The 22,881-nt window shown below is 38.1% G+C and overlaps 2 protein-coding genes across 5 annotated transcripts in view; one reads left to right on the top strand and one right to left on the bottom strand.

Moving 5' to 3' along the window:
• The window catches only part of KIF15 (kinesin family member 15), a 34,210-nt gene extending 15,758 nt beyond the window's left edge, over positions 1-18,452 (bottom strand). For 2 of the 3 annotated variants that reach the window (XM_053984290.1, XM_053984298.1), the window contains exons 1-18: positions 18,403-18,452; positions 16,761-16,803; positions 15,381-15,564; positions 14,190-14,266; positions 13,018-13,055; positions 12,790-12,887; positions 12,225-12,404; positions 11,346-11,555; positions 11,122-11,247; positions 9,647-9,769; positions 8,814-8,937; positions 7,031-7,122; positions 5,878-6,087; positions 4,640-4,817; positions 4,084-4,225; positions 1,642-1,783; positions 1,105-1,293; positions 111-218 (exon numbers count right to left, since the gene is read on the bottom strand). In XM_053984290.1, the coding sequence (XP_053840265.1) occupies positions 111-218; positions 1,105-1,293; positions 1,642-1,783; positions 4,084-4,225; positions 4,640-4,817; positions 5,878-6,087; positions 7,031-7,122; positions 8,814-8,937; positions 9,647-9,769; positions 11,122-11,247; positions 11,346-11,555; positions 12,225-12,404; positions 12,790-12,887; positions 13,018-13,055; positions 14,190-14,266; positions 15,381-15,564; positions 16,761-16,803; positions 18,403-18,421 (2,283 nt within the window). In that variant the 5' untranslated portion in view covers positions 18,422-18,452. Of the gene's footprint in view, positions 1-110; positions 219-1,104; positions 1,294-1,641; positions 1,784-4,083; positions 4,226-4,639; positions 4,818-5,877; positions 6,088-7,030; positions 7,123-8,813; positions 8,938-9,646; positions 9,770-11,121; positions 11,248-11,345; positions 11,556-12,224; positions 12,405-12,789; positions 12,888-13,017; positions 13,056-14,189; positions 14,267-15,380; positions 15,565-16,760; positions 16,804-18,402 lie in introns of those variants that run through there. The other variant, XM_053984307.1, reaches the window with a different exon arrangement.
• A 119-nt stretch (positions 18,453-18,571) lies between these two features.
• Positions 18,572-22,881, top strand: part of KIAA1143 (KIAA1143 ortholog) — a 39,730-nt gene continuing 35,420 nt past the window's right edge. For both annotated transcript variants that reach the window (XM_053984378.1, XM_053984370.1), the window contains exons 1-2: positions 18,572-18,723; positions 20,258-20,417. In XM_053984378.1, coding sequence (XP_053840353.1) covers positions 18,616-18,723; positions 20,258-20,417 — 268 coding nt within the window. In that variant the 5' untranslated portion in view covers positions 18,572-18,615. The remainder of the gene's footprint in view (positions 18,724-20,257; positions 20,418-22,881) is intronic.

The following is a 22,881-nucleotide window of genomic DNA, read 5'->3' as shown; positions in this document are numbered from 1 at the left end:
TGTTATGTAAATCTGTCAAAATGCAAGTAACATTGCAAGACCTCACCAGACAACACAGCAGTATGGCTGTATGATAGTTACATGAGCCCTATATTACATTGTTCTCTCACCTCCTGTATTTGTGCAGAGTGATGCTCCAGTTTATTAATATGCTGCTGGAGTTTCATATTCTTGCTTTCCTCTTCATCCAGCTTTGTCTGCATTGTGCTCAGTTGCTCCTGTGATACAACAAACACTCAAATTTAGAGCACCCATCTTGCACTTTTTTTCACATGCCATATGGCAGTCTGTGCTTATTAAATATAGAAAGTCAACAAGTTCCCATTTTTATGACCTGAACCAACAGAAAACAGAACACTCAAAAATCAACTGGTATCTCAAGTAGCTGATTTCTCCTGTTTCTAACTTATCTGCCAAAACACAAGAAAATCCATCAGTGAATACAAGGACTGAATCCAATAACACATAGCTTTCAGACACATGTTTACCTTGGAAAAATAAGGCTTAAAAAAAAAAAAATTATTCAAAACATACACTAGTTAAACTCCTTACAGGATCTCTGCACTATGGTAAGCATCAAAGAGGGGTTTTGGTTGTTGTGCCAGGGTTTTACATGCACTGAAATTAGCTCCAGCTTCTAGAGTAGTTCAGAAAAATTTGTAGTGCTCCTCTATGTGACAAAAGACCTTCCCTGCCCACTAGAAAAGATACAAGACAATGTATAATGGTGGACAAGCATTATTTGGCAGGTTTCTTCAAATAATGCAATATTATATATTAAGCTTGTGTATTGTTCCAAATGTAGCTGTCAGCTTATAAAGAGGACTCCTCAGAGACAAGTTATCAGGTTTAAATAGAAAAAAGTATGAACATTCTGCAATAAACTACTTATGATATTCAACCCTCAAATCACTTCCAGTATTTTTGTTGTAAATCCTCTTTCAAGTACAATCTATAGAGAAACGTTTAATGTTAAGTATTAATGAGGGGCTTCAGTTTCCCATGCAAATTAAAATGCACTTGGTGTGGGGGAAGTACTTCATGGCAAAGCCTGCTTTATTATAAAGTTGCACATACACTTCACATTTTATTCAGAACATTCACCTGTGCCACTTTGAGCTCCTCAGCAATGGCTTCACATGCTTGTTCATTCATCTCTGGAGGAACTGGCTCTTTTAGAATGTCATCCAGCATCTCTTCAGAATGCTGATAATCTTCAAAATTATAATCTGGGCTTATTCGCGGCACAAGGCGAGACCTTAGCTGGTAAGCTCTAGTTGGAGTGGTTATACTCTGTTACAAAGATTACAAAGCAGTCTTTATTTTAACTGTAAAATGAAATTAAAACTTTGTCTGGTATTGTATTTTATTAATTCTATAAGCAGAATAATTAAATAAAATGCTTAAAGTGGCTAGTTCTGAACTACTATTACTTTGTCAGATTTGTCATCTGATGACACTAGCAGTCATTCAGTTAATACTCCAGAACAAAAAGTAGCCTATTTGGTTAATCACATATGGAGAACATTCCAGAAAACTAGTTAGGCTAAGGGATCACACAAATGATCCCTTAGTACAGTCTGTACTCTTGCACAAATCCGGAGTAAGTATGTGTGGCCTTAAATAAACTTATTCTCATACCTTAAGGCTTTCTCTACGTAGCTTATGTAGCTGAGAGACTTCTCGGCGCTTGTGTGCTTTGGTTGCCTCCAGAATGTTTTCAAGATGCTGGTTTGCTTTCTGAAGGGATTGAAGCTCTGATTCCAGTTCCATATGTTTTTTCCTGTTTAGGAAGTATTTTGCTACTGTCAAAACTACTCCATGAGTATGCTTTCCTATCAGTAAGGATACACTGCAGTATTGCCAATGAGCAAACTGCAGCTGAACTTTTACCCAAACACCGAAATGCATTATTTTGAGAAGAAAGCCACTACTGCTGTATAAAAAAAGTAAAAAATAACATATAAAAAATTCAAAAGCTAAGCAGCTTATTTGCGCCTGCATAATGAAGCAAGCAGATGGATAACTAAAACATGTCAGAAAAAAAATCCATTACATAGTAAGAAATAAGCTGAGAGCTCTGCAGTTCCTTTTATGAGAAAGTGATATCACCCATACCAATATGGTTTTAAGCCTTAAAATGTTATCCAGTTATATGAGAAGTCTAAACTGGAGCTTGCCAGGATTAAAGAAAATCCTTTAAAGACTTTTTTTTTTTTTTGGAAGTGCTGCTCTGTTAAGCTTATTTTGCCCTCTCAGAGTACTTTAGCTGAAATCCAACAGTTGAGCAGAAATTTAGGAGTAATTTTCACTAGGTATTTTGCAGAGCTACATGCTATTACTGTGATAGTTGCCCTTACTGTCATAATGGTAGGGTCAAAGTCTATACACAAATGGAAACATATTATTTAATCTCTTGGCAGTTTAATGCAATCATTTCCCCTCATGCTCTTGGCATCTGCAGCAAAACTTAGGGAACAGAGCAGAAGTTCTGACTGCAATTGGACAGCAGAAAAATTAGCATATGTTGTTTTTGTGAAATTGCTACTTTACACTACTTTTATTCAGTTACAGCATATATTTACCTGTATGTTACTCTGAAACTGGAAACAAGTTTAAATTTAGTGAAATTTAGTGACTCATGAGGCTGAAAGACATATTTCCATTTGACTGCACTCCACCAAGAAAATGTTGGTAATTGATAATAAAGTGCATACATACTAACAAAAAAGCAAGACATTCACAAAACATGAAATACATAAAATAGAAATCTATTTAATGGGCAGAAAAATAAAATAATCAATATATAAAAATATAAATAGACTACAGCAATTAATGATATGGAACAATTAATGGACTGCTGAATTGATAACCTCAGTGGGTCATAATACTATTATTTATAAAGTTAATGGGATTTGCTACACAGAAATCTAACAATAAAAATACAGATTTGTACAATTGCCTAAAAGAGCAAAAAGGATATTAAAAGCTACTTTAAAAAAATTGAAGTGGGGAGGCAAAATTGTGCCTGATGCTTTTAGAATTACACTTTAATTTCACTGAGATCAACAGAAAGTAACTTTGTTAGGTACAATTAAAATAAATTTTTAAAAAATCAGGTCACTTTTGCCTTCCAGGTTTGCATTACATTTGCTGGAAATGCTATTTTTCTTCTATCTGTAGTTACAAGACCTGAATTTTTCAGAAATTAGGTTAATCAAGTGAAGTAATGTATTATGCACATGCATATGAACACTGAAGATATTATTAGTGAGGCCATTCCCATTATCTTGTGCTGCCCTCCAGAAGAACAATGACAGTAAATTCTTTACTACATTAATAAGGGCAAAGTAGAGCCTTACCTCATGTTTATGGATATAAATGTACTACTGACACCATGTCTTGGCTCTGATTTGAATTAAATCTTTGTTCCCATAACAAGTCTCAAGATAACAGTTTTATTGCCTTCTTAAAAAACTTTGAGATGAAAAATTAACCAACAGGTCAGCCAGAGTTTTCTCAGGTGCTTGGATTCTACATTTATGTTGACTCAAACTTGCAGACTTTAAGTGATTATATGAAAAATTACTGTTGCACAAAACCAAACCCCCAAATACTCCTCTCATTCTCCCCTATCCCATCAACTCCTACTTCCTGTCAGTGCCTCCACCTGTAATATTTCAATTACTGAAATCATCTGCTCTGCATGGAAACTAAGCCAAACTCTCCCAGTGCTGTAAAGCAGGTGACTACCAGAATTAAAGGGTATGTCCATCTCCTGCATGGTGTGAAGCATTTTTCTGCATCTTACTATGAAGAGTGGCTTTGGAAAAGACAAGGAAACCTGCAGCAGTGCAGACGTACCTTCAGATTTAATGACGGCTGTTCCCTAGTCTGGGAATTAGCGAGTTCAACAGGAACATACCACTGTGTGTGCATGCCGTTACTCTTAAGCTGGCCCTTTCTTACATGCAAAGAACAAGCCTAGTCGGTATAATCAGGATCTGAGTCTTTCAAAAATCGATATGAATAATGACTTAAAACCATTGAATTACAGATATCTCAATACTGTTTTTGTCTCACTTGGTTAGCTCTTTAAATTCTTCGTATTCTTGCTTCGAAGTTGCCAGCTCAGCTTGGGTCTGCAGCAGACGAGCTTTCAGCCTTTCGACAGATGCCAGTGAGTTGCCTTCCACTGACACGGTGGTGGAATGTAAGCGCTGACCTAAAGAACAAACACAGACCCTCTGAAATCACACAGTAGTTCAAATACCTAAAGTTTTACTAGGATGAAAGCGTTTGTCAGCTTTTGAACAGCACAGCAGCAATTGAGACTGACAAAAATAGGTACTGGCAACATTGTCCACATGAAAACCAGTAATAGTTAATATTACTGCTGTCTTCATGATAACTAAGGAGCACAAAATGAGATTATAGATGAGTTTCACAAGATGCAAATCAAAATTTCCTATTGCTGGGAGATCAACATGAATACAATTAAGTAAAATTGTTTTATCAGTCTTCAGGTACCACTTTGAGGAAGCCAAAAATACATCAAGACAGACATTTTCAACACTGTGCTGCACATAGCAGAAACACAATAAGCATATTTATCTGTAAAACATTAGCATATTTTTACCTCCAGTACTTTTCTCTGTGGCTGAAGCTTCCAAAAAAGCTTTTTCTAGCTCTGCAATGGTCTGAGCATCAATTTCATGGGCCTTTTTAACTGATTGCAAAGAACGAAGTTTTTTATTCTCCTCTCTGAGATTATGGTTCTCCATGGCGTACTTTGCAATTCGTGGGTGTTGTTCCATCTGTGGTAATCAATATTTTGTTCAACAGTTTTTATTTTCCAGACAATGCTATAGCTATCTAGCTGTTACTCTACTACCTTTAATAAGGATTAAACTGTAGTAGAAAAGGAAAAGAGGCGTTCCCCACAGTGGTTAAAACTACTCAGTTTTTCTTTGGTTAATTTTCTCACTGCCTTGGAATCTACTCTCAAGACAGTGAGTTTTCATCTTATGTGTTTACTCTTTTACTGGTAATAAAGCAGTAAGATGCTTTTCTTGCTGCTCTCAATACCCTTTTCCATTTGAACTTTGACTTTCTTAATGCCATAGTAATGGCAACTTCCTTGCAAGACATAGTAATGTTTCTATAATCAATAAAGGACTGTCCTAAACTTCATTTCTTCTCCTCCTCCCTATCCTTTGAAGCTCAATTATGAGCTACAGATTTATGCTACTCTGCCAAGACATTTACTCCTTTTCCCTACTTGTGCTTGGAGGAAATTGTTTTTCAAGAATTTGCCTTCTCTCTTGGGTTTCTTTGTTCTTCAGAACTTCCTCCCAAATGATACCACACCTATCAGACACGTGAATAACCCAAAGCTGTTCTTCAAACAGCTCCAGGACCACATCACCCTTCATATGTCCGTCTGGCATGTGTATTATCCTTCAACACCTGCTGCATTATTGGCATCCTGCTGTCTTTCCATTTCAACTGATATCACAGAGGCTTGAAGTCTGCCATATGAATGAGGATTTGTGATTTGGAGACTTCCTCGAGTTGCTGAAAAGAAACTTCATCCTCTGCCTAACCCAAATCAGGTGGGATTGGCAAGCTCCCACCACAACATCACTCTTACTGAACTCTCCTCTTATGCAAACTCAAGCTCTAAATGCAGTCATTGTTTCTTCCATATGGAAGCCCCATGTGTTTGAGATGCTTCTATAAGGCAACCCACCACCCATCCTCTGCTTTTCTGCCTGACTTTCCTAAAAAGCCTGTATTCACCCATCACAGGACTATAACACCTGAGCTACTTCACAAAAAAAAATTGTTCCAGAAAAGAAAAACCAAAGACTTTACCTGTTCTTTGAGTATCTGCACTTCCTTCCTCAAGTCACTGAGGAGATCATCTTGCTCTTTTGGCAATAACATTCCACCAGCTTCTTTATGTAACCTCTCCAAACGAACAATATGGTCTTCCCGGAACTTAACTATCATTTTATTGGACTGAACAAATTTTTCCTTCTTGGCACACAGTTCTTCTAGCTGCGCCACTTTTTCTAATAAATTCTTAGAAAGTACATATACAGATTAGTGAATTTTTAAGGTGCACATCTTACATACCTATGCACAGACAGACAAATCATGCAAAATCTCAGTTAACAGTAATTTGGTGAATACATAGACTATCATTTTTTGCAGATTTGTAGAGACCAACAGCTCATAGCAAGAACCAAAATTACAGAACGTGTTGCAAAAATTGTACTTAGAAACTTCAATATGATCTAGTAGAGTAAGTGTTCTGTTAAGCACCTCAGATGCACATCACTAGAGTGGCTATTTTAGTTAATTTTCTTAACTCAAAGAATGCAAACCAGTAAAATTACTGAGAACTCTTTCCATCTTAGAAAAGTAAGAATTCCTTGTAAAAGTGAAGTTCCATTCACTGAGAAATCAGCAAGTTGCACTTCAGATGGAATTAGAAAAAGAAAAATCCATTTTGGCTGTTTCAGTACTACACCATGACCAAAGAACAATAAAATGAGAATGACTAGGATGTTTGCTTCAAAAAACACACTGTTGATTAAAACACTTAAAATTCAGGAAAACAGAAGCCTGTTCTGTTCATTTTTTTTTTATTAGAAAACCCAAATAAATCCCCCATACCTTAAAATTAAATATACTATCAAAGCTATCCTATGGTTTGTCAGAATTTGAAAGACAGAATAGAAACATAGAATTATTTCAGTTGGAAAATACTTTTACGATCATCAGATCAAGACATTAATCTACCACTGCCAAGTCCACTACTAAACCATTGTCCTTAAGCACTGTAGATGTTACCTAAATGTCATTTGACTAAATTCCCTTGTTACCAAACCTTGTTATCTTTGGACAGAGTATTTTTATTCGAAGTCAAGGAAAATCATTAAGAGAGTGAGCTTCAATATGCTCACTGGTCTCTCACCAGAAAGTACACTGAATGCACTTAGAAATATCAGTGTTTTCTTACCTTTTTTTCACCTTCTGATTTCTCCCAGAACAACATTGCTTCAAGAAAGTTGTTCATATAATTTATGTTGTTCTTCCCTTTTTCAACAGCATCTGTAGGGGAAGTCAAAGAAGCAAACGCCATATTTATTAAAATACCACTTAGCCAGGTTTTTCTACATTTATAACATGACAATTGTGTAAAGTAAATGCAAATAAATTCTTTAAACAGTGTAATTCTTCCACAAAGATCATGTGCCATACCCAGAGCACACAGTTTAGACAGTCATTCCGAGTCACCTGCAAGTGCTGATAAAGAACAGAGCTAATTTACATAATTCTATAATTAACAAAGTTGTTCAAGCATTAAACAGCCTTGCAATGGACTTTTATTAAAGTAAAAGAATCAGTCTGTTCAGCTAAGCATATCTATAAAATGCAAAATCCCTCTGAAATTAATTTGATAACACTAAACCATTATTAGCATTACTAGTACAGTTTGTACATATTAAAAGTGGACTGACTGGTTTATGAGAAGGAAGTTTAGGAAAATAAGCTTGAATTATGTGGACAATTAGTGGCTTAATCTGGAAGGAAAGTGTCCACACAAGGGATTAAGAGAGTTTAATAATCCACTTAGAAATTAATTCAAAATAGCGTGTCTGAATATTCTACTACAGACAAGTCTACTTATTTATGGAATATTAACCACTATAGTATTTAGGTGCATGATAGCTACATTATCGTGATTTAATATATTTTAAAATGCCATCATGTTTCTGAAGCACACAGAAAGCAGATTTTGTATTTCTGGGATTGAGTATTGCAAACATAATTTAACTGCACAGAACAAACACAACTCTGATATATTAGGTTCTTCTCAAAACTCCTCCTCAAGAGTTTAACCATCATCACTTGTTTTCCCTCAGAACTCTATCATGGGTCTAAATATTGTGCCCTCTGTCAATATTCATATATTTATGAATCATGATTCAGTGTCCTACCTCATCTCTGACTTGTTTTTACTGGTTGAACATGTATGTTAACATAGAAGTACTTGTTCCTTAGGAAAACTCAAGCCCAGATGCTTTCTATTAGACAAGGCTTTCTAACTTCTGTCATAACTTCTGCTTTATCTTCTATTTCTTGGCAAGGTCAAAAAAGAGTTAACTCACAAAAACAGTAAGAGTTACAAGACAAAGTTTATGACCTTGCAGTCAAACATTATCAAGCAGCACATTTCAGTGAGAAACATACATACTGGGAAGCTCTGCTGAGATTTGTATTGCAGATAAAATGGCCTAGTGAGAAGCTTATGGAAGATTACCTAAAAACTCTATTTTCACCTTATACTGAAATCAAATGTCTGTTGAAATTAAGCATCCCTCTTAGGTTCTTCTGGAAGGGGCAAAAAAGGGAAAAGTGGGAAGAAAATCCAGCCCCGAGCTTAAGAAGAATGCAACGTTGTGCCTTCCCTCTGACTTAAATGTACAAGGAATCACATGTAAACTTTTGGTTACTTAAAGAATTAGGCAGCATATATCTTAAGAAGTGGAAGAATATCTAGGTATCATATAATAAAACCATAGTCCAAACCATACCCAAACTTCTGAGGAAGAAAATAAAACCACATTAACAATTTCTGCAAGGTAGCAGATAAAAGTACAGGAAATAGGATCCATAAGCAAATTGTGACCCCTGTACATCAGTCCCTACAAAAATATTAATTGTTCAGAAACTTAATGAAGGCCCTCAACCTTCTGGGTTACAGAAGTAGCAAGTTCTCCCTCACCTCCAATTCTTACCTTGTGATACAGAAGTATTGCACACAGATGGCACTGAAGTAAGTTGAGCAAGCTGCTCTTTCAACTTCTTGACCTCAGCTTGCAGCTGGCTCACATTTCCTTGTGTATCTTCATTTACTACAGCCTTTTATAAATAGGAGAAAATTAGAAAAAGGTATAAATAAAAATTGTACATGATAAGAGAAAACTCAAGGAATGCAAACCAGTAAAATTACTGAGAACTCCTTTCATCTTAGAAAAGGAAGAATTCCTTGAAAAAGCAAAGTTCCATTCACTGAGAAATCAGCAAGTTGCACTTCAGATGGAATTAGATGTTAAAAAAATGTAATGTTTTTGCAGAATTTTGCCTGGACCTTTTTCACCAACAAAGCAGTATACATCAGAAACAGAGTTTCAGCTAAATGCCAGCATGCTTTTAAAACACCCACTCATGAAAAATTACATTTTGGGCACTAGAATTAATATAGAACAAGTGAACAGAAACAACATTGAATCAGAACGATTTTTTTGTCAATTTGCATTTTTAGTATAGATTTACTTTTTACTTTTCTAATGAAGTGCTCTGAGAGCAAGCAATGAATACGAGCTGTTAGCAGCCATTACTTAGTGTCCAGCTGTTATCCTTTATTCCTAACCAAGAACTAACAAGGCCTTTTCAAAAACATTTGGTCTTAAAAAAAAACACAAAGCAAATTAATGTTTTCAAATAAGCGAAATCAACTTAAATTAGTGAAAGCACAGGAATACTTCAGTGAAGCTACCTTGCATGCAGATATGTAAGTTAAATGACAAGTGTCTGTTTCTACAATAATGACATAAAGTAACTTTCTTACCTTGTTTTTAATCAACTTTGCTCTCTGAGCAAAATTAAGTGTGGACAGTGTTTCTCCGAAACACTTGGATCCTGGGTGAACATTTGCGATTATACACGTTTTTGCATTACCACCAAGAGAATCCTATTTAAAAACATGGAAGCTAGTTTTATTTGCATGTTTTTGATGACAATAGGAAGCCATCACCCAAAAGATACTGTGTATCATTTTGAACAAATTGCAGAAATAATTTCATTTAACAAATATCCACACAGAAGGTAAATTTCTCAAATTTTATTTCAAATGTAGGTATAAAGGATGTGACTGCAAATAAAGACAAAATTTAGGGCTTCAAAATCCAGACTATATTGAGATATTTTCTTCACCTTAACAGCAGGGAGAGGAAAAAATTCTAAACAACTGCAAAAATAATTTTGGTAATTAGCAGATTAGTGGTAATCCTACTTTTAACATCATCTGTTCGTTGTTCCAACCTATCTTCCTTCTGGTTGCAACTATCAAACAAAATCACAAACCAACAGATTCTTGACCAAGGATATAAAAGGATCATCTCCCTTTTACATGCACAGCATTTCTGTGCTGTTAAACAAGTAGCTCTCAAATCTCAACAGAAGACAGCATTCATAGCTAAGGACTAAAAGTCTGGTACTACAGAATAGTCCACAAGCCTTGATGGCATTCTCACTCTGTAGTAGTGAAGCTCATGTTTGTAGACTTCTTTGCAGTAGAGACACCTCAAAAAAAAAAAACCACTTAAAGTAACAGCTCACAAAGATGTAATTCTCTTCCAATTTTCATGTATTTTGGGTTGCATTGGAAGAACATAATTCCTCAGTTTCATTAATCTACACAGAACTGGGATGGAATACTGAGAAATTTTGCTGTGATCAGAATACTGTGTTGTAATACAGATACTGTATGTGCACAAGTACTATATTATAATACAAAAATATACTAAAGCCATTCATGTACTCTTCACAGAATTTTGGTGAGTGCTGACATCCAACAAATCTTTGACTGCTTATGTCTTGGTTTTGTGTTCATTTTGAAAAGAGCCTATAAGCTCTCAGGTAGGCAACTAAATGTAACTGATCTTGAACCAGACCAACCCTAAGCACACATAAGCTAATTTTGGAAATCACAGCAAATGTATCAACACATCTCTAAATACTACACTTTGATAGACATTATCTCCCAAATTATAAGGATGAAAATGTGCTTTTTTTCCATTAAAACTTCCAAGTATGTATGTAGTAGTAGCAGATGAGAATAAATAGATTTGTCTTCAGTTAACAGCAACAGATTGATCAGAAATCTGTTTAGGCTAAAAAGATAATTTTCAATCTTTTTTCCACTTGCCCAATATTGAAACAACTTTAGTGCACTGGAATTCAGCTTTTAATAGTTAAAAAGCCGAATGAAATCTATTTTTCTACATCCCAGGTAGCAGATAAAATGCAGAGGATATATATTACCCGTAGCAGAAAAGTGAGCTTGGAATCCCGGTAACAAATGTGTCTCTGTTTGCCATTGCCCACATCAACAAGTGCTGTGATTACTTGGCCCAGGCAGCTTAGTGATCGATTGATGTTGCCTGCTTCCTAAAAAAGAGGAGGGAACAAGAGTGAATGGATTTGGTGGAAGGAACAAGGCACTGCATCTGAAAGGAGAAAGATGCCACAGATACTACAGAACTAACCTTTAGCCTCAGTCCTTCTGTATGAGTGTCTTTCTGTCTCTCAGATCCTGCCAAGTCAACCAGATTGAGCAGGGAAGACCGAATGTTAACAACCTCGTTGTTTTTCTCCATGGATTCCACTGTGATAGTGAAAACTGCATGTGACCTGGAGGATTCTCTGTTCATGGAGGTCGATGCTACACGACGGTTTCTCCAGCCTGTAGTTAATACCTAAGCATGAAAGAGACATCACAACTTCAGCTGTACTCTACATACAGGTGACATAAGCAGCCGTAGACACAATTCCATGCAACAGCTTTTAAAAATCTCAAGGACAAGGACTTTTTTTACAGTTTCCCAATGTAAGTATTTTAAAAGCAAAGAAGATATAGCTACAGTCAAGCTTAGTAGTAGAACTTGATATAATATTCACTTATTTTCTCCAAAAGTACCACTGCTGTTTGAAAGCATAACATACCCTATACTAGGGTATGATAGCAGCACACACAATAATAATTAAAAAAAAAAAATTAAAGTCACACAAGTACTATGGAGAAATAAACCTGACAACTCTGGAACACATGGAGCCCAGTTAGCAGGAAATTTAGTTTTCTGTGGCTATTTCAGAGATGTGTAGGGGAAGCACTGGGGAAAGATTACTGTAATTGCCATTCAGGTGTTCCAAACTCTAAAACCTTTCTGATTTCTTACAGGTATGGGCTAGTCAGGAAGCATTGACTTAAATCAGATTTTTTTATGTTGTGTTTTGAAGTAGGAAGATAGGGGTAGAAAGCATCACAGACAAAAAATAAGCAAAAAAATGTGCTTTAATCCAAGAGGAATATTTACCATGTAAGATTTAGGATCAATAGTCCAGCATTAAAAAGTGCCAAAAAATACCTGGTATGCTTCAGCAGCAGATGACAACACCTGTTCAACAGCACCATCAACAAAGACTCCCTTCTTGATGTGTTCTCTGAGAAAGAGTCCAGCTGAAGCAGAATCTAGCAAGTCAAATATCTGTTCATTGTAGATTTCAATAAATGAGCATTTGCAGAGAAAACTCTTTCCACTGCCAGCCTGAAAAACACAGTAATTTACACTATAAACAGATTGGTTTTATTAAGTCTGTCATTGTATGGCAGCAAGTCTCTTTTCACACGTATCTGAAGCTATTAGATTGCATATATATTCTGCACACTATACATTCCTGATGCCCAGGTGACAACCAACATCCAGAAACCTAGATGCATTTTTAAACTCAAAATATAAGCACACTTCTGTCTGAAGAAACTGTACTACAATTTGGTAAAGTACTAGATGCAAGCATTTCTCATTATTAAATTTGAGGCAAGATGGCAATAATCTTGGTAACTTAATGGCTGCACACCCAGTTTGCCAACCTAGGCTAATCTTTACTGTGAGACATTACTTTACTGCAATAGGAATTACAAAATAAATGTACCTTTTCCTTTTCCCGCTCAATTAGAAAAAATAAGTATTCAAAGCTCCGTGGAATTACACCTCTCAGACTGTGAGTGAAATTATCAGAATCAGATGGTCCTAAAGAGATTTTTTAATTAAAAAAATAATTAATTAGTAGTACTCAAGAGTAGTGGGTGACATGAGGAATACATCTCAAGACAAAAAAAAATTAAGAAACCACTGAAAGATTAATCTCTCATGCACTTACCCATCATAGTAAAGGTTTTTCCTGACCCAGTCTGGCCACTAACAAAAAGAAAAAAAAGAGTGAGATTAAACTTTATTCTGAATTTTGCATTAATCTTCGTCTTTTAAGGAGAAGTCAAAGCTTAAAACAAGCAAACAAAAAATTTTCTATACTGAAGACAAGGAGAGAGAAGCAAGCTGAGAAATCAGTCAGCTAAAAAGGTATAAAAATAGAACAGCAAATTTTACCAAGATAAATTAGATTTACCATTAGATAAATCCCATTTTGTCTCCCTCACCACCCACCATTTCCTTCCTCATTTCTGTTGGAAAGGGAAGTTAGCATTAAAATGAAGGCTTTCAAATATAAACATAAAACTAATTTTTGGGTCAATCTTTAGAGTTTTATGTCACTCAGGATATATCTGGATATAAGGATATATTTGACTTAACAGTATTTTTTTTTTTTAGATTTTTTTTTCTAATGTAGATATTAATCATGCTAGAGAAACTTCAGGGCAATTTCATTTCATTTTTCCACATTTGTATATTGTAACAAAGTGGACTTCAGTTTTGCAAAAGCTGTGCTACACTATAAAAGTAAGGTTTTGATTAGATTAGCCCTTTAAGTCCCCATTTTCTGACCAAAGTGCTTCCTCAGTTTTCAAAATGAAAAAATACTGAGTTAATATAACGATATTCATATTACTAGTCATGGATGTATTTCTACCTTACAAATATTCTAAAAGTTAAAATTATCATTCATGAGTTTTCCCACAGGCAGCCAAGAGTCACTGAAGAGTTGAGCTGACCAAATGTCAAGTTAAAACAATTCTCATTCCATTTTACCATGGACATACTGAAAACCACTATCTTTCTCTTTAACAGTACAATGAAACTCCCACTTTTGAAGTAAATAATAGTAGGATTTAAATGCGCTTACATCCACATTATTAGCCTTAAGTGTTAAAAGCATAACACCTACATACAGATTCCTCCAAAAGAGGGGCAAGGAGTACCATCCAATACTGCAAGAACATTCCTTATGCTATGCTGCAGCAAGGAAGCCCTTTTAAAGTTTACTTTAAAACATCAGGCAGGCTCTGGCTCTTAAAACCCCGACTACTTATTAGCACGATTTTCTTAAAAGTCACCATTGCATGAAAGGACTGTAATGGCTACAAAATCACTTACTATGCAAAGATGGTTCCGTTGTAGCCATTCATACAAGACTCAACAATGTTTTTAGCCACACTTGAGAACACAGACTCCTGGAGACAAGGAAAAGAGAAAGCACTTGGCACTACCTCTTTAAGTATCTGTTTTATCAGTGTTTCCTATGCCATAACTTTATAGTATATAATAGGTGCATTAAGGTTAGACATGTACGATAACCCCTGGAATTCTCACAGCAAGATGATACATGCTAAGTCTCTGTGACATAAATCGCTCTTTCTGAAAAAACTGTATTTCTTGATAAACTCAAAGAGAAATAATAAAATTCAGCATCATAGTAACAGCTTCCAAATACATAATAATAATTTTGATCCAGTGGTCTTGATTATGTTATGCAATTTTTACCATCAGTAGGCCAGGTGCCTGTGACACTTATAAAATCTAGCTTTCAATATTTGCCACTGTGCAATGGCACATTCAACAGACCTGCACAATTTAGTCTCATCTATCTTCACATTTTTCTCTTAGATCTGCAAGAAGAGCCTAGAGCAGGTGAAGTTTTTGGGAGGCTTTGTTTTGTTTGTTTTTTTTAACAGAGTTTAAATGGAATTGGGAGTCCTAGCGGAATTAAAATTATGTTCAGAATGTCAACCACCATATTACAGAAATTAAATTGCAGGATTTTCTTTCCAGTATTACTTGTCCCAGGTGAGCAATGCATCCATTTAAAAGGCAAAAGTAGAAGATGGAAATATAGTAAATAGAATATAAACTCTGAAGTTCCTTAAATACAAATGTGCAGGGCCAGGAGTTGAATTTGATGATCCTTGTGAGTCCCTTCCAACTCAGCATATTCTGTAATTCTGTGAAATAACATCTTAATATCAGCTACTGACTGACAGTTATTTTTATACATTTACCTCAATAGGCAAATTTTCTCTCTATGGTGTTACCATAATGTTTACAAACAAAATATTCAATTTTAATTCAAACTCCAATTGAAGAAAAAAACAGCTAAAAAAAATCACATCAAAACTGTTAGAGAGCAGAATTTAATGCAGCATCATATACTATAACAACATATTTCCAATCTGACCACTGAAAAAATTAGACCTAATGCACTAACTACATCTTTAGAAAGGCTTAGCAGAGTAGTTGCCAAAACTTGGTTGAAAATAGCAGTAGTTATGAGATTCTGGAAATTATTACCTGTGTTGTTTCCATATTTGCAACATAATCAAAAGTGAAGATCTTTGGCTCAGGCTTTGAGTGCAGGCGGATAGTATTTGATGAAAGGACAGATAAACACAGGCCATGATCTCCATCGGTTAATGCAGTTCTGTCTGAAGGGGGACGCACTCTTACAAAAACTTTGATAGCATCACCTTCAACACTAAATAAATGTTTATGCATTAGATTGCTTCCAAATAGATCAGATGTCTGATAAAATTAAATTGCAACAATCAGATGAAGCATATGAAGCCTTACAAAGGTCTGTCCAAAAATCATACTACTTGTAGACAAAATCAATAGAAGTAAAAATGTGACAGATTTAAAAAACAAAGAACACACAGTTACATGCAATTTATTGCTGTTGTACTTAGCTTTACCTCTAAAAGAACACATTGCACAGTGAACATGAGATGCTCTTCTTACTCCTGGAAGCTTTAATGGACCAATGGATCAGATAATGCTATGGTCCAGCAAAAAAGTTGTTAACATTTTTCTTTGGTGCTCACAAGAAGGGGAAAAAGAATCAATTCTTGATCAATGAATCAAAAAAAGCATAGCAAGTGCCTGCATCTAAAACATCCCTAACCAATTTCATCACATTTATCAGATTTAATAAGTAACTGTGCATGACTTACATTAAGGCTCTGAAGAGTTCTGCCATAAATACCAATACACCCATAAAATATTAAAGAATTAAATTCTTACATGAAGTGGTAGTAATCTTGGATTTACTTTACTTCATTCTGTTCCAAAAGTTTTAGCAGGAGGGTGTTGTAACTGCTATTTTTACTTTTGGTAACAGGAGAGAAGAACAGTTTTCGAAGTAGGGAAAGGTCTTCATGAATGAAATGTGCAGTTGGGTAGTGACAGAGGAAAGGGTTCAGAACATAAGCAGCAGCTGAGAAAGGGAAGATGTTATACTGGATTTAAGACACACCAAATTAATTTGCCAAATGTACTTTCATTGTATAACATTATTCTGAGTTGTGGCACAGTTTACACTTAGAGGAGGGCTTTTTGGCTTTTGTTTTAGTTTAGGGCTCCCTCACAGGACTGAAGTTCCTAGTGGGATATTTCTTCATATAAACTCTAGAGCCCAGCTGCAGAATTAGTGGACAAATGAAAATTTATTGCATGGCAGCATTCCAAGAGGAACCCAACATGTCAGCTTAACAGTTTTATTATGAGTACATTATTTTTAAAGCCTGTAAAGATATTAGGAGAGAAAGGCAGCAATCTTAGGCAGGTAAAGACTGAAATAAAAACTTTAAATTATCTCACAAAGTTATGCTAGGTTTTGTTTGTACTTTCTGTGCAATATGATTAATATATGGGAACTGGCCAATATTATTTTACCTAGCTGAGTTCAACGAAGATATTGAAGAGTCACGCAGATCTCCTATAAAAGAAAAGAGAGACACTCAAAAATTAAAATAAAATTACTGCTCAAAACTCCTCACTTAAATAGAAAATACTGTAAGCAGTACAGAGGGAAATAAATGGAGAGCCTTATAAATACCTGTTTTATGCATGAACAGAACTGCATTGAAATATTTGGTAATTACCTTCCTTTGGCAGAAAGATTTCAGTTTGTTACAGAGGAAGAGAAAGCTCCAGTCCTTTAATGTGGACATTATCAATGTGCCATTTGTTTACTCTGGCAAAAAGGAGGCTCTGGGAGAACTTATCATTCTGCAACTGCCTGGAAGGAGGCTGGGGTCAGACTCTTCTCCCAGGTGACAGGACAAGAGGATGCAGCCTCAAGCTGTGCCAGAGGAGGTTCAGGCTAGACATCGGGAGGAATGTCTTCACTGAAAGGCTGATTAGACATTGGAATGGGCTGCCAGGGAAGTACCCGAGTCACCATGCATGGAGGTGTTTGGAATGGCACTCAGTGCCACGGCCTGGTTGACAAGGTGTTGGTCAGTCGTAGGTTGGACTCCATGATCTCAGAGGTCTTTTCCAACCTCACTGATTCTGTGAGTGAGGCTCATTTTGCACAGCTTCAGATTTCAAGGAGACAGCACATATTACCCCATAGGTAGATAAAGTGACTTATTTTTCACTTAAGGGTGAATGTAACATGAAAACACATAATATAGTCAAAATATTAACTAAATAACAAAATTGTATTTAGAAAATAAGCAAAATATCAATGAAAGACAATGCCTCAAAATATTCCAATAATAAAATATTTACAAAATCCTTAAAAGCACACAGGTTTTTTTTTGTAGGAGGATTATCTTTAACAGCAGAATGAACAACGATGTGCAGAGATGCCTACCTTCTCTTTGACATTCATACTACCTAAATATCCTACTGCTGCATGAGCTTTTTACGTGCTGTTTTGACTTACGCAACATCTGAGAAATATTTTAACTTCTAATTAAGTAATTTATTCTTCAATTGCACAAGTTATCAAGGAGAGGAGTGCAGTTAAAAACTGAAATCAGACCTATAGGTACGTGCACAGCCCTGGGAATAGCCTGAAATTATGTCAACGGAGGTTTGGGTTGGATATTAGAAAAAGGCTCTTCAATTAGAGGGTGGCTGGGCACTGGAACAGGCACCCCAAGGAACTGGTCACAGCACCGAGCCTGAGAGAGTTCAAGAAGTGTTTGGACAATACTCTCGGGCACACGGTGTGATTGTTGGGGATGGTGCTGTGCAGGGCCAGGAGCTGGACTCGATGATCCCTGTGGGTCCCTTCGGACTCAGCTTATTCAGTAATTCTGGGAAAGGGCCGACTCCCAGGTACCCCGACACCCCCGGGGCAGCGCTCTGAACCCCCCGGAGCATCTGCCCCCCCGGGGGGTACCGAGCCCCTCCGCACGGCTGCACCTGGCCCCACTGGTTCTCCCACGCGGGTGATGCCCCGCCAGGGCACAGGACAGCGCGGCTCTCCCGGGTAGAGCCGTCCCTCAGTCCCCCGGTCCCCCCGCCTACTCCCTGAACCGAGGGCACATCCCCAAGCCCCTTCTCGGCCGCTCCCACTCACCTCTCACGCCAGGAGCCATGGCCACTCCGACCCCGGCAACTCCCGCCCGCCCTCCCGCCGCTCCAAAATGGCGGCGCCTTCGAATTTGGCGCTCAGCGGCGCGGCCCCGCCCCCTGCCTGCGGCCGGCGCGGGCGCCGCCATTTCGCCCGGCGCGGGGGTGCACGGCCATTGGCCGGGAGCTCGGGAACGCAGGGAAGCGCGCGGCGGCGGCCATGAGCAAGAGGAACCAGGTCTCCTATGTGCGGCCGGCCGAGCCCGCCTTCCTCAGCCGCTTCAAGCGGCGGGTCGGGTATCGGGAGGGCCCCACGGTGGACACCAAGGTAAAGCGCGCGGCTGGGCGGGGGCAGCGCCCGCTTCTTGGCACTTCCCGGCGTTCCACGAACCTTGATGCCCGCTCATCCCCGCTCCCTGCCTTCTCGCGTAGTGGGCGGTGGGGAAGCAGCAGCATTCCAGGGTTTTGTAATGCAAGGGGGAGCCGTAGTTACTCGCTTAAAACTGACTGAAATCGTAACTTGGTTTTGCTTGCGTGTTGGCGGATCAAAACAACTGCAAGGCTGCCGTGGCGGCCTTGCGGAGCAGCCGCTTCGGCCTTTCCGTGCCCGAGGGGCCTGTGGGGGCACGGAGGAAACAGCGGTGATGTCCGAGCTTGAACTGGACTTTAAAAAGCCCAGGGCAGTGGAGGGGAGGGGTGGTGTGGGAAAAAATGTTCTAAAAGTATGGTAAAAAAATTATTGTAAGGGATAACATGGGTTCAAACTGAAATAGGAGAAGTTTAGGTTCGATATATGGAAAAAAATTCTTAACTGTGAGGGTGGTGAGACAGGTTGCCTGGGGACGTTGTGGATGCCTCATCCCTGGAACTGTTCAAGGCCAAGTTGGATTGGACTCTTAGCAACCTGGCCTAGTGGGAGGTGCCTTGTCCACGGCGAGGGGGTTGGAACTGGATGATCTTTAAGGTCCTTCCCAACCTAAAACATCTTGCTGTAGGTCCGCGGTCATGAACTGTGTTGTGATGGCTGGAAAGGCAGGGTGGGGGCGGTAGGGTCTGAGCCAGCTTGTTAAAAGGCAGCCTTTCCTGAGGCACAGGTTTTTTTCTGCTTCCGATATGATTTAACATATGTTTCCCTCTAAATAGGATTTTACAGGATACGTTAAGAAATGAACTTATCGTTTTATACATATATACATACATACATATATATACATATTCAGTAGATTACAGTAATACTGTCTATACTTTTCCTTATAGTATAAAGTTTTCAGGTCCTCTAATATTGCCAGACTTCAGGTTGCTGCACTGAGGTTTCCATGCCAGAAGGTTTATTAAAAAAAAAAAAAAAAAAATTACCCCAATTGATTCATCTGTCCCAGTGCACAAGTTAGAGAGAGCAGAAACAGGAGTATGATCTTTCTTGTGTCAGTGCTGCTTACAGTGATTTGTTTAGCCAGGTTTAATAACCCAGCCACCATGGACCCACATTTCCCTTTGTGCTGCTTTGAGTACAGCATGGAAGGTTCAAGTTTGGACCCTTGCATTTAAAGCTTTTCTTAGTGTTGCACAGCAGATAGTGCTGCACGGTCAAGATGGTGAAGAAAAGGAATTAATTTCTTGCTTTCCAAGTTCCTTCTGGTCTCTAATTGAAGAAGCCCATGCACCCATGCTAATGTTTTCAAGGGGAAGCCGTGTCTCAGTGATAGAATTGGAGTGTCCTTTGGACAACGTGTGTTGGGAGGGCCTGGCACTGGCAGCTTTGCCAAGTCTCCTCAATAACCTTTCTGCAAAAGTGAAACCAAGGAGTACTGACCCACAACTGGAATGATGATCAGAATGGCTTTTATTTCTCTCTTGTCCAGAGAGAGCAGCTTCCACTTGCCGATGATGACAGTGACAATGGCAGTGACAAGGAAGATGAGCAGCCTCAAGTGGTGACACTGAAAAAAGGGGACTTGACTGCAGAAGAAGCAATGAAAATTAAACAGCAAATCAAAGAGGCCTTAAAGTCAAAAGAATCAGGTGAATTTCAAACTACTAATTTCTTGCTTTGTGTGGTCAAAGAGATAACCCACAAAAGCGAGTCTGATACTTGCTCAGCTCTCTACTGTTTAATACTACCTTTGATTAGTTCTGAATTTTTCACCTAAATAATTTGCACCTGTGGTTCCTAATCTCAAGTCATTAAGTACATATTCAGGCTGTCTGGCTTTTTATAATGATGTAGTTCTGTGCTTCTTGATTGTGCACCATCCTCCCTCTAAATACTCCCTTAAATTAGTTTTTTTTGTATTTTTGTAAGCTAATTTTTGTTGTATTATTCCGGTGCACAGTCTTTTGACATCACCTGTGATAATTTTTTAACTCATTGACTAGTTCAACCAAATTTGACAGTTGAGTGGATGTTTAAAAGCTAATTGTATGAGTTCATGAAAGATTGTCAGGACAGAGGGATTCAGGTCTGTGCTTTGGTGGAAAGAATTGCAGATGCGTGGCTTGGGAACATGTTCACTTGCCTGACTGGTCCATGTGATAACTTGCTTGAAATCAACCCCAGTATGTGTTGTGACTTGCATATATATTAAGCAAGATAAACAGATGATACAATAGTGCCAAAAACCAGCAAGGTCCAGAAAAAGAATGTTTCTGTCTGTCCTGGTTTAGGGCAAATGTGGGAGAAAACCTCCAAAAGGGGCCCCTCCAGAAAGCAAATCCCCCTCCCCCCCCAACCGGTTTGGGGAAAATTTCCTTGGAGAGAAGTGGAAAAAACCTGTTTATTTAACAGGCGAAGCACTCCCCAGCAGAAAAAATGAACAATACCAGATGACAAAACTCATTCGCCGCTCTGAAGAGATGACAAATTCAGAAAGTGTCTCCTGGGGGTGATTGCTCTGTTATCAGTCCCTCCGGCACTGGGAAAGGCTGCTGCCCAGAGAAGGCCCCGATGGCCACAAAGTGCGAGCTCTCAGTGCTCCCCAGGACCCCAGTCTGGAGCAGGTTCAAACAGTTCTAAGAAAAGGGAAAGAAAAGACAGTTCAGTGCAAACTTCCCTGCCTCAGCTAGCTAAACTAAACTAAAAAGCAAAGGAGGGCTCTGTTCTGCTCTGTCCATGCCCAGACAAAACAATCCAGTGCAGCATGTGGAGGAGGAGTGCAGTTTCTGATAACAAACTGCATACTTCTTCTCCCTGCCTTTGCTCTCAGAACCAGTCTTGAAGGCACAGAATATAATATCCAGCATAAACAGAGCAGATGACTGGGGATACAAACATCATAAAGTCACCCTAGGACACTCTGCCACAAAGAATGACACACAATGGAAAGATGGAAGTGGTGTGGGAGGGGCTGCTGCAGTTTTACAATAAAGATGAGAAACTACAGCTGATGGGTACAGTTACGTTAAGAATTTCTCTCAGTATTCATCATTCAGGTATGACTGACATAAGTGCTTTGAGTGTCCAGAAGCTTCAATCATCACACAGGGTGTGATGAAATGTAGCTTTATCTTTTGCTGACAGAAGACCTGACAAATTGAATGTAGCTTCTGTTGTCTCTAGTGGAAATGTCTTGACAATTAAGAATATAGGAACTGGAACCCCACAAGTATAAAATAGAAAGGTGAATCATAGAAACTGGACGTCTTCTGTGGTTATCCATTATGGCTATTTACAAAAGCTGCCAATTGAATTTAAAGCACACTGTGAGGCCTAGCACATGGCTGTCAATAGGACATCTTTAGCTTCTCTCTTAGTCTGCCATTTGGATTTAAAAATTCAGGTTCATGCAATCTCTTTGTAGATGTATGTGTTAAAATTAAAATGGTATAAATGGAGAAGTCAGTAACAGAAGTGGGAGAAAATATGTTGAGAATCTTATATTTTTTGAAAAGCAGATTGATGAGAAATCTTAATTTTTAATAATGTAGGTTAGCTTGAAACTAAATAAACCATGTCCTATTTTCTGCAGGTAGATATGTATTTGTTAGGTCTAAGCAGGTATATGACTTGAACTCCTCTGAGAATATATGCTCAGCTTTGGGCTTACTTCCTGGTGTCTTGTTATTGAAGTGTAATGCATATAGATGCTTGGTGTTGCAGTTTCTAAAGTCATCACAAAATTTCTTTTCACCCTCCTAGTATTGGGAGAAGTTTCAACTTATTGGAAAGAAATATCAGGGTTCTTTCTAAGCATTGGCTTCCTTTTCATATAAGTAACTTGAACTTTGAGTGATCACAGTAGGAGGAAAAATGATTTTGTAAGGCTGGGCAAAAAGAAGTAGTTGTCCGTGAGAATCTATTGAGGTGGAGTCCATGCTGTGAAAAAAGTCCAAAAGAGCTACCAAGCTGAATACACAATGTGAAATGGAACTGTGTTTGAATGGAGTGACTGAACTTACTTGGTGGAAAAAGACATCCCTAAGACATAATTGTATGTAGTGAGGATGGCAGTATTGAGTCCCTGTAGGACTTTGTCACCTCTGCTTATTA

The sequence above is a fragment of the Vidua macroura genome, chromosome 1 (genome assembly GCF_024509145.1).
Source record: "Vidua macroura isolate BioBank_ID:100142 chromosome 1, ASM2450914v1, whole genome shotgun sequence".
NCBI classification, from domain to species: domain Eukaryota; kingdom Metazoa; phylum Chordata; class Aves; order Passeriformes; family Viduidae; genus Vidua; species Vidua macroura.
This window is presented reverse-complemented; position numbering and strand designations above follow the sequence as displayed.